This window comes from Rhincodon typus, chromosome 22 (assembly GCF_021869965.1).
Source record: "Rhincodon typus isolate 14 chromosome 22, sRhiTyp1.1, whole genome shotgun sequence".
Classification (NCBI taxonomy): Eukaryota; Metazoa; Chordata; class Chondrichthyes; order Orectolobiformes; family Rhincodontidae; genus Rhincodon; species Rhincodon typus.
The window spans coordinates 31500735-31512638 of NC_063353.1; the positions used below are offsets into that span (position 1 = coordinate 31500735).

Sequence of the window (11904 nt, forward strand, 5' to 3'; positions counted from 1 at the left end):
GTAGCTACTAACATACTTTTCTACAAACTCTTTGCCTCTGTAACACCCATTTATACAACCCCTCTATCCTTCCATATTCGGTTTGGTTTTCTGTGACATTATGAACCTATAAGGAAGCTTAGGAAACTTATGCTGTACCTACCCTGGGAGCGTTTGAGCAGAGAGAGAAAACCTTACTCTGCACCCAACCTTGCGCTCTCATCCCTGCACCTATATTGGTGAGACAGTGTAAAAGGTGCCATATCTCTCAGTTCCTGGTTTGGTTTTATTTAATTGTTCAATAGGAATGTTGACCATATTCATTTTTACATTGAGTGTATTCGGGCAGTTATGTAGAACTCTGATTGAGGCTGAGTGTCACTCGTCTCAACAGACAGTCACCACTGAGCAACTTGGAGATAGTACAGAGAAGACATAATTTCTGTCTTTACTTAGATATTACAAGAATGAGGGGTGATCATGCTGAAACTGATAAGATTTGAAGTGTTTTGACAGGACAGACACTGAGGGCTGTTTCCTTTATCAATCCAATGATCACAGAATGGTAACCTAGCATTATGGAGTGACAAATTGAACCCACCAGTACTATACCCCAGTTTATATAGAGACAGTCCTGAACCCACCAGTACCATACCCCAGTGTTATTCAGAGACATAGAACATAGAACATTACAGCGCAGTACAGGCCCTTTGGCCCTCGATGTTGCGCTGACCTGTGAAACCAATCTGAAGCCCATCTAACCTAAACTATTCCATTATCATCCATATGTTTATCCAATGACGATTTAAATGCCCTTAAAGTGGGCGAGGCTACTATTTTTGCAGGCAGGGCATTCCATGCCCTTACTACTCTCTGAGTAAAGAACTGAGTAAAGAGACAGTCCTGAACCCACCTGTACCGTACCCCAGTGTTATACAGAGACAGTCCTGAACCCACCTGTACTGTACCCCAGTGTTATACAGAGAAAGCCCCGAACCCACCAGTACCGTACCCCAGTGCTATACACAGTCCTGAACCCACCAGTACCGTACCCCAATGTTTTACAGAGAGATTCCTGAACCCACCAGTACCGTTCCCCAGTGTTATACAGTGACAGTTCTGAACCCACCTGTACTGTACCCCAGTGTTACACAGAGACATTCCTGAACGCACCAGTACTGTACAGTGTTATGCAGTGACAGACCTGTCCCCATCGGTGTTGTACCCAAGTGTTATACAGAAATAGTCCTGAACCCACCTGTTACCGTATCCCAGTGTTATACAGTAGACAATTCTCAACCCACTAGTACTGTACCTCTGTTATACAGAGGTCGCCCTGAACCCACCAGCACTGTGCCCTAGTCTTATACAGAGAGACATAAGCTTACCTCAATCGTAACTTAATTGCATTATACCCCATGTTAAACAGAGAGAGTCCTGAACCCACTAGTACTGTACCTTGACACTGACAGGCCAACCTAGAATCAGCATATTGTTCTTCTCCGTGGTTCACTGGAGACAGGATGATTTCCCTGCTCTCCCACTCTCAGACAGCTGACATCTGCGGAATTATGCAGTCCCATACAGTGTCTATGTAAGAGGGCCTGTACTCCCAGTTTTGTTTACTTTTCACCCGCAGATTGAAGTCTGTGCCACTGACCTTTCAGATCTTGATTAAAGTTTGTTTGAACTAAAGACAGGAGGCAATTGAGGAATGCACAACATATTACACAAAAAGAGATACGTTTCAGAGGCAGAGAATAAATAGTAGACTCTGGCATGAGCTGTAGCCAACAATTGTTCACATCGCTAAAACAAATGATTCTTTCATTATCTTGACCACGAAAGCAGATAAAAAGGGAAACACCTCACATTGACACAATGCTGGTAAGATCAAGAGAATGAGAAAGAGAAGAGAGAGGAAGGGGGGGGTTTAGTCAGGGGCAGCTGGAGAGCGAACAGAAACAGGGACAGATAGAGACAACAACGGGGTGGGGGGTGAAGAGAGAGATAGAAAGAGAAAGAGAGACAGAGCTAGGGGCAGGTAGAGAGATAGAGATGATAGGATCAAATAGGGAGAAACAGGGACATTTAGTGAGAGTCAGTGCCTTTAGGAAAGGTTTGGAACCAGGAAAAAGTACACAACCTCAACCTGTCTGAGAATACTGGTGATAGTGAACATCAGAACAATGGATAGGGTGTGAAAGCTGCTGACAATGGAAAGGGTAGTTCACTGATCAGTTATTCACCCCTACCTTAGAGTGATGCTTCAACACTGGTAGCTATGACTGAGTTAGCAGTATTGTCTTCAGAAGGTTGTGGTTTTAAATCCTACTCCAGAACTTTGGAGCACGGAACTCAAACAGTTACCACTCCATGGCAGTATTGGGGAAGTATAGTACTGTCAGAGATGCCATATTTTTAGGTGTGATGTCAAGTTGGAGGTCAGTCTGGTGTTTTAGGTGTACATAAAGGATTCTACTGACACTTTTTCAAACAAGAACCAAGGATGTTGTGGCTGATATCTATTCAGCATCTGGTCAATATCTCAGAGCTGTTTATTGGATCTTGCTGTGCAGAGATGGGCTACGCAATTCCTATGTTGTAACAGACACTGCACTTCAGAAGCACTTCATTGTCCCAGAGTGCTTTACAGTCATTCTGTACTCATGAAAGGTGCTACAGAAATGGAAATCTTTTTTGAACTATCATTGAAATCTCATCACCAGCTTTAAAGTGGGACAGCACCAAATCTTCAACACTGCAAACTGGGGTCAGTTTTTTAAATTTATAAAAAAAGAAAGTGACGGACACACAAAGTAGGGCTGTCTGAGAAAGGTAGAGAAAGAGAGAGAGAGGAAAGGGGGAAAGAAAGGACAGACACACAGGGAGACACTAAAAGACAGAAAGCTCAACAAGGACATAGATTAACAGAGACACTTTGAGCGTATAGACAGAGATGTTTGCCAACACCCAGTTCTTGCAATGAAAGATTCAGCATCGGTGCCTTAGGACCCCCACCCAAGGGTGCCCTTTTCTTTAGATACCAAATGCTAGGTGCTGCATTCCTGTTCTTTCATTAAGATCCACTTACCATTCTCCTGGTGGTAGTACGGCTGGGATATGTCATGACCCATGGACATTCCAACCAGGATCCCCCACAGCAGAGATACCCGAACCATGACACACAGTACCAGTCTGCAACACATCCTGCAGTCAGGAAAAGACAAGATTCCCAATGTGGAGATCCCTCTTCACAGGCTCATTGGCCATTCAGACGCCAAACAGAGAAGGGTACACGGAGAACGGGAGGAGAGGGAAAGTGTCAGGAGGAGAAGTGGAGCATGGTGAGGTAAGAGAGATGTAGGAGAAAGGAACTAGTGGGAGGCAGAGAGAATACAGGGATGGAGGGAGGCAGAGGGAATAGAGAGGGCGAGAAGAGAAGGCGACAAGGGACAGGGGAGTGAGATTGAGAGAGAGAGCGCGAAAGAATTGGAGAGTAGGGGAAAGAGTAGGGAAATGAGAGGAAAACAGGGATGGAGTTAGGGGAAGGAGTGAGGAGTTAACAGGGAAGGATCAGAGTCAGATCCAGTCAATGCAGGGGAACCTCAGCAGGCTGTTCGTTCAGAGAAAGAATCGGTTTCAGAGGATGGGGGTGAGAGGGGGAGTATGAACGATTCCCAGCGTGTCTAAGAGCTGGGCAGTGGTAAGAGCCTGGCTACCTCTGTAAGCGCTCGGCCGCTCAATCCCGCTCCGCTCCCACAGTCACCACCACAACTACTGCAAAAACCCGAACTGGAGCCCTCCATTGCCGGACCGGGCGCTTACCAGGCTCCTTAAAGGGGCCGACACCCTCCTCTGGGGTAGGGGAGAAGGAGAGACTTAACTCAGGAGCTGAGCACTAATCTCAAACACGTCAGAAAGAGCTCTGTGATAACCTGCTGCTTTGGAGGCTCAGGGAGCACTTTCTCATTGTCTGTTATCAACACATTTATATTCCAAACTTTTCCAAGTCCCCTCCAACTGGAGAGCAGGGAAATCTGCTTGGAACCCAGCTCAGCTCTGTCTCCTCTCATGAAGAATCACTGGACCTGCAACATTCACTTTGCTTTCTTCCCACAGATGCTGCCAGACCTGCTGAGGGTCTCCAGCAATTTCAGGTTTTGTTTCAGGTCTCCCCTGTGTTTGTCACGAAGGGCATGGGGCAACCAACCAAGGAGTTGGGTAAGAGCAGGGAAGCATGGCTTTTACCGCATGTACTACGACCAACATGCCTGGTTCAAGGTAAGATTGCAGAGGCTAAAACTCCACGTCTTTCGCTGGGAATGTGCTTTATGACTGAAAGTTACTGTACTCACCATTACTCTCTTGACATGAACTTTCTATGTTGGATTCCAGGAATTAATGTGATAGTTTGGAATTAGACTGCTGTCTGCTGGTAGAAGCAGGAATAGCAAATATGACTGTTACTGCAGAGCATGACCCTACTGAACTTTACTGAGGCTCCTTGCCCTTGAAAGTATATACTTGAATGTAGGGAACATGATTACAAAATTAGATGATTCAAAAAAATGCCTGATAATGAAGAAGAGAGCTGCAGACAGATATCAATGAAGTGTAGTCAGGTACACGGAAACATAGCTAAGTATGAGGTCGTGCATTTGGCAAAGATTAAGAAAGCAAGGGAATGCACAATAAATGGTAGCATACTGTTAAATGGGGGGAACAGAAGGAGCTTGGAGTTCCTGTAGGGAGCTGGACAGGTAGATAGGTGGTCAAGAAAGCAGATGGGATTCTTTCCTTTATGAGCCAAGGCATAAGAACAAGGAATTAATGCTGGAACCAGTATAAAGCACTGGTTAGGTCTCAGCTGGAGCAGTGTGCAATGTAGATCCCCACACAATGAGGAAAACGTGATTGAACTAAAGAGGCTACATGGAGATTTATGACAATGTTGTCCAGTTGGAGACATTTAGTTATTAGGAATGTTTGGCTGGGCTAGTGTGGTGTTCTTTGAAACAAAGGAGGTTGAGGGGAGAAACCTAACTGAAACTATGAGGGGTATAGATAGGACAGATTCCCCTTCGTTGAAAGGTTTATAACCAGTGGAGTAGATTCAGGGAAGTTTCCTTTTACCCCTACACTCCCTTTACTCTTTGTTTCGTGCTTTCAGACAGTCATGAACTGATGGCTGCACATCCTCAATGAGGAAGAATGAAGATGCTGCCATTTGTCCATTGATTCACAGACTCCAGCTTGGACAAGAGCCCTGTGTGAATTCCCTGTGGTAGTGTGGCTTCAAGATCAACACGTGGTGAGTTAGTGCATATCAATAAAGTTGTGCAGGTTGGCTGTGCTAAATTGCCCATAGCATGTAGAATGGGTGGGTCAGCAATAGGGTGTGTCTGGATAGGCCCGATGTGGATTTGATGGGCCGAATGTCCTGCTTCCACACTGGACGGATTCTATGAACTTATGTATAACCTGCAGCCAGGCTAGGGGAGCAGGACAGCTGGTGCATCTATTCCTGGATGGCTAGGTGCAGATGGATCAGCTGTAGATGACTTAGATGAGGACTTTGCTGGTAAAGACTATAGGAGGCTGATCAGTGCACACACTGAGATCTCTATTTTCCCACTAAGCCTATGTCACTGTGGAGCAGGACTCCTCCATGACCCCAGCCAGTGACTGAAGGCTACGATGCAGAGGTTGGAACCCATCCTCTCCACCATAGAATTGGTGGGCACACACCTCCATTGCTGCCCTGCCAGGTCAAACCAGGATGGAGTGCCTACTGCCCTCTGGTTCAACTTTCACCACAGCAGACATGAAATCCTGCTGGAGTCTGAGTAATGCATTGGGAGCTCAGGCAGACATCAATGGCTGTTGGCCTGTAGATTCAGGAGAGCTGCTCTTGTGGAAGTGGAGCTCAGAGCTCAGTGGGTTCTGCAGGCCCTGGCAGGATTTGTTGGAGGCCTCATCCCCAGAGGAGAGGCAGAGGCTCCACAGCATGGACCTGCCGATCTCTCTTAGGATATTAGCATAGGTGCTCCCACCACTGCAACTGCCTTGATGTGTCTCCTCAATCAGCCAGGTTGAGACTTCAACACCCATGTGAACGGGTATTAACCAAAGTCAGGCCCCAAAGGTCAGAGATACCCTGAAACAGTATCTGCAGTTTTAGCTGGTGAAAAGCAGCTACCTTCCACTAGGCATGTTGAAGCCACCTAGCTAATGCTGCATAGAGGCACCAGGCATGGCAACCCATGAAGGGAGTCCGCAAGGCTAAACCATTTTTGAAATGTACTTTTGATGTATTTCTGGGTAGAGTTATTGAGTGAAGCTTTTAAAAACACATGAGCTATATAAAGACCATATAATTTAATCCACTTTAGTTTTGGACTGTGGGCTAATAAAAGGAAGATACTGTTTTAAAACAAGGAGACTGTGTAAAGAGATGGTTGCCATTTTAAAAATCATGTTTACCGGAGCACCGTAAATTAAGTGCAATGTTACTTTCCCTGGAACAGTGAGAGCAAAAAACAAACGCCATGGAGCTGATGGATTCTGGATTAAGCTGGATATTGGCTTGACAACAATGTCTTGATTGGCTCCTCACCAGGTGACCATGGTTTGTGTCTGTGTGTGTGTGTGTGTGTGTGTGTCAGGAGGGGGAGATGTGGTCAGCAGATAGTGTGGGGTGTACAGTGTAACATAGAACCACTAAACTGCAGTAAGAAAATATCAAATAACCTCTTTGTCCTCTCTCTCTTTCCCATGTGGAAGTACCAGGAAGTCTCCAGGAACAGGTAGTTTCTGAAGAAGGGTCAAGACCCGAAATGTCAGCTTTCCTGCTCCTCTGATGCTGCCTGACCTGCTGTGTTTATCCAGCTCTACACCTTGTTATCTCAGATTCTCCAGCATCGGCAGTTCCTACGATCTCCAGGAACAGGTAATTGCCTTTCATTCACATTTCTTTGCAAAACCTCTATTGAAGAAGGATATAAAATCCCTTTAAAGGCAGTGAAATAATAAATTCTCAGCCAGTTAATGAAGGTAAGCACTGGGGAGAAAACAATCTTGTGTCAACAGCAAAGAACTAAAAAGGAGTTGAAAGGAAGAGACAGAAAGCAACTCATTGAATTCTATGGTCCAAGACTGATGCTATCGAATTGTGTTTACTTAATTTTTTTTTCTCTTTCTTTGCCCTTTACATCCATGCCTTGTCTGTCTGTTTGTGAAAGGGGAAATTTAATGGGGACAGAGCTTAAGTTATAAAATTCTAAGTTAGCAATTCATGTTTCCTAATTGATTGGTTAATTGGTTAAAGACAATTTGTACCTAATAAACAGTTATTTTCTTGTTAAGTAAAGCAACCTGGTAAGCGTTTTCTTTAAATTTGTGTTTGTCAGTTGGGGCAACTGGGGCTTTGGATAGTTTGGGTAAAAGTTTTCACATTTGTGATGATTCCAGGAGCAGTGGGAGTTGATTTCCAGTGAACTCCCTCAGTGAGTTGTGACAGGAGAATCCACTCCTAGAGTCTGCTCTGTCATTCCAGACCATAGCTGACCATCTATCTCAATGTCATATTCCTGTGCTATCCCCACATTCCTCTTTGTCATTAATCACCTTTATTGATTGGTGCTGGCAAGAACAACTTTGCAATGGAGAGGCTGAGGTGTTCACTTTGGGAACGGTGGGTCCTTGGTGAGGTGGAGAAGCTTGCAATACTGTCCCTTTCACTGCTTCCAGTTACACCTGATGAATCTGGTCTCTTCCACCTTCCTGCTCATCTTCCTCGTGAGGTGGCCTCCGATCTCTACTGTTGGTGGTAGAGTCATGTGCGTGCCATCATGCATGTTGGCACCATTGAAGAGGTTATTATCTCGATGAATCTATGTGCTCTTTTATCTTGCTGTTATCTCCTCAGGAGGAAGAAGATGAATTTCCCTCTTCTTGTGTTCAGTGCCCCCAGCCTTGTGTACGGTACCCCCTACAATTTGTACAGTGCCCCCTGTGTTGTGTACAGTGCCCCCAACCCTGTGTACAGTGCCCCCAACCCTGTGTACAGTGCCCCCAACCCTGTGTACAGTGTTCCCTGTATTGTGTACAGTGCCTCCAGCCTTGTGTACAGTGTCCCCTGTGTTGTGTACAGTGCCCCCCACCTTGTGTACAGTGCCCCCTATGTTGTGTATAGTACCTCTGCCACTTCCCTGATTCATGTGTGAAAGGCAAATATTGGAATGCTGCCTATGTCAACTGCTCCCTTTGGAAACGGATCTGCTGCTCAGGTGATGATGAACTTTATGGTAATTGGGAGGCCTGTCCTGATCCTGCTGTGACCAATGAAGGAGTGACACGACTCACTTGAGTCGCTCCTTGATCTTTCTCTTCAGGTGCTGCCCTTGACTCGGCTAAAGAGGCCAGGTGCTCCTGGATGACCTTTAGTGGGTAGGGCCTTCTGTGGACAACCCCCTTACCCCTGCCCCATTGCAGAGTTTACTCCCTCTGCCTCGTCATGTCCATATCCTGCTCAAGTTGTAGAGCAAGTATTAATGCAAAAACTATCACCATGCCGGTGTAATCAGCTGGTCCTTCATCTCTTTCTGTCCACAGTGAAACCCTACAAATTGTGGCAGTAATATACCATAACACTTTCACAAATTTAGTGAAAATAAGATAAAAATACCTCATGTGACATTTCAAATAGTTCCAAAACAAAGCGTACCTCACTGCATAATTCTTGCTGTTTCAGAGTGATTAACAAAGCTGTTGTTTGTGTATCCATTGACTAGTTTTAGTATAAGCCCATTCAGCCGATACCTTTAAGGTTTTTGGACCAATGTAGGGAAGGATGTCAGTTCACCATTTTAAATCTGCAACTCCATGTAGACCATGCAGGAAATGGTCAATGGTGCATTACACACATGAAAATATGCAGGAGACGAGGTGGTGCTAGGCTGCTCAATTTTACATTCTTAGTTTCTTTTTACCATTCATTGAATACTGGGGATAGTTGAATGCGAGCACTGAGACTGCCAGGGATCCCTGTGCTCTGGGCCTATGAGGTTGGAGGTCAGGGAGACTAAGCTTGGGTGATTGTGATTGGCTGGTTGTCTGTGTTCTGGGGCCACTGTTTGTTTTCAGAGCTCTGCAATGTGCTGACCTGGCTGAGTTCTTTCTGCTGATCGATCACCTCACTCAATGCCTTCCATTGTCCTCACTTCACAGGGAGATAGTGAGGGAAAGGCCCTTTTATTGGTTAACCAGGGACCCCAACAATGACAGGCAAACAGTGATGTCCAGGAAGGCACACAAATGCTGACCAGCATGCAGATTGTGAGAGCATAGCAGTGTCAGTAATCTTGGGCTAGGGTTACAGGCCGCAGCAAGAACATACGTGTCTGATTGACATGTGTTGGCTGTGAGACCTTGACAGCATTGAGAACATGCTATTACTGAGTGAAGGTTCAGTACCAGAGTGAAGGGCCATCCTTAATCATCTCTCTAAAGGTGGTGCCAAGGAAGGCAAGACCTTTTTTAAGTGTAATCTTCAAGTTTTTACAGATGAATGTCAAATGAATTCTTAGTGCCATAGAATCCTACAGCACGGAGACTGGCCCTTTAGCCCAAACTGGTCCATGCTGACTAAAATGTTCATCCATGCTAATCTCATTTCCCTGCACTCGGCCCATATCCTTCCAAACTTTTCATAGAACATAGAACAGTACAGGCCCTTCAGCCCACGATGTTGTGCCAACCTATTATCCTACTCTAAGATCAAACTAACCTGCATACCCTACATTTTACTGTCATCCATGTGCGTTTCCTATCTACGTATTCGTCCAAATGCCTCTTAAATGTTGTTAATGTATCCAGGTCAACCACTTTCGCTGGCAGCTCATTCCACACCTGTACCATCCTCTGTGTAACAAAGTTGCCCCTCAGATTCCCACCTTCAAGTGAGAAAAGCATCGAATTCCATAGGTTTAGAGGAGAAGAGGGATTAAGGGAATGGAAAGGCAGTTAACATAAAAGAGAATCCTGATGTCCTCTACTAGCACGTGAGTAGTTATCCAGTGCTATGACGTGATGTGGAATTCAATTAGAGCAAGTGTTGCGATATATGCATAGAGGTGTAGGGCAGTGCTACAATACTTAATGAGTACTTATTAACATCTGTTCAGGAAGAGGAAGTTGACAGGGTATTAGTAGAAATGGAGATGGCAGATAAAATGGATGGGTAAAAATAGGGAAGATGTACTGAAAAGGCTGACAATTAAAATGGATAAGTCACTTTTTTTGGAAAGGTTGAATCCCAGGCTGTTACATGAATTGGGAGGTAACAGCAGAAGGCTTGCCTTAATCTGCCAATATTTCCTAAAAACAGTGGGAAGTACCAGAGGACTGGAGAGTGGAAATGGTAACAGCCTTTTTCAACAAAAGATGTAAGGATGTAAGGATGTATCAACAGTAAATACAGACCAGCTAGTTGAAAATCAGTGGTGGGTAATGTTTCAGAAACAATGATCAGGGAAAACGCACAAGGCAGTTAGAGAGATTTGAGCTAAATAAGAACATGGATTTCTAAAAACCAAATCATACTTGACTATTTTAATGGAATTGTTTGATAAAGTGACAAAAAAAAATGATGGATGGAAAGCAGTGGATGTTGTCCAAATGGATTTTATGACAAAGTGCTACATAAAAGGCTGGCCTTGAACTGAGGAGTTATAAAATAATATTTTCAAATATTAGTCTGGAGCTTATAAGAACACCAGATGCTAAAAATCATGGGTGCTAAGAGTATCCCTGAAAAGCTGCCAGCTCTAAGTGAATTGCAGAGAGACATGCCCAGACATACAAGGACTCTCAAAATACCAGGAGTTTGCAACCAGACAAAAGGGAGGTGTGAGAATTTAGGTTTCATGAATGGAGTTCTCAGGAGACCTTCTAGCTCAGCTGGGATAGCAAAAGGATGCTGGTGGATTGAGACCTCGCGATCCATATTTACCCTCCTGATCACATTTTCCTTTTAATTGACTTCAATCCTGAAAGTGAATGTCCAGCTTCATCTACTCAGACAGGACTTCGCTGCTCCGTTCAGAATGGAGAACAATACAGAACTATCTGACATCGCCCAGATCCTGTGGGACAATGATGTTAACAGACTGCAGCCAGGGATAGACTACAAAATCAACCTTCAGGTAGGTTCAAGTCAAATCCCAAGTTTATTTAGGAATTATCCATCACTATCACTTAGTTCCAATCAGCAGGTTTTCTTCCTGTTCCAAGAAGATTGGAAAAGGTGCAGCAAATTGATTGTCAATGTACACGCAAAACAAAAAAATGTTTCTTGCCTGGCCCTTCAGCTGCTTCTGGACTTCAAACTCTTTCTGATACATGTTGTCTTAGAACCACATCATTTCAGGTCAGAAGCAGACCATTTGACCTGCTATGTCATTGTAGCGGCAAAAGTCAAACAGATGTTTGGTTTTGCAGGAGGTGAAGGGATGCGGGATTAATGTTAGAAGGTGAAATTGAAGCAGGAGATGATTCGTGATGGAATTGAATGGTGAGTCAGGTTTGAAGAGCCTAATTCCCCATTCCTGCTCCAGTTATGTCTTTATGTCCAGTGCTAGGTTTGGTGAAGGTGCCAGTGGGCCTGATGTTATGGTGCCAGTGTTGACATAGGCACCAGTGGTGGGCCAACTGGTGAGGCTGGAGTTGCTGACTACACGTGTTTACCAGTGCTGGTACTGGTGGAAGTGCAAGTGCCAGCTCTTTTCCTGAGTCATAGAACATAGGACATAGAACATAGGACATAGAACATAGGACATTACAGCGCAGTACAGGCCCTTCGGCCCTCGATGTTGCACCGACCTGTGAAACCAATCTGAAGCCCATCTAACCTAAACTATTCCA

The 11904-nt window shown here is 44.8% G+C and overlaps 2 protein-coding genes across 2 annotated transcripts in view; one reads left to right on the forward strand and one right to left on the reverse strand.

Annotated features, from left to right (window-relative positions):
• Nucleotides 1–3691, reverse strand: part of LOC109932154 (kielin cysteine rich BMP regulator) — a 132690-nt gene extending 128999 nt beyond the window's left edge. The window contains exon 1 of the mRNA XM_048609973.1: nt 3074–3691. Coding sequence (XP_048465930.1) covers nt 3074–3188 — 115 coding nt within the window. The 5' untranslated portion in view covers nt 3189–3691. The remainder of the gene's footprint in view (nt 1–3073) is intronic.
• A 528-nt stretch (nt 3692–4219) lies between these two features.
• Nucleotides 4220–11904, forward strand: part of LOC109932152 (uridylate-specific endoribonuclease B-like) — a 20711-nt gene continuing 13026 nt past the window's right edge. The window contains exons 1-3 of the mRNA XM_048609974.1: nt 4220–4263; nt 7910–8107; nt 11063–11186. Coding sequence (XP_048465931.1) covers nt 4220–4263; nt 7910–8107; nt 11063–11186 — 366 coding nt within the window. The remainder of the gene's footprint in view (nt 4264–7909; nt 8108–11062; nt 11187–11904) is intronic.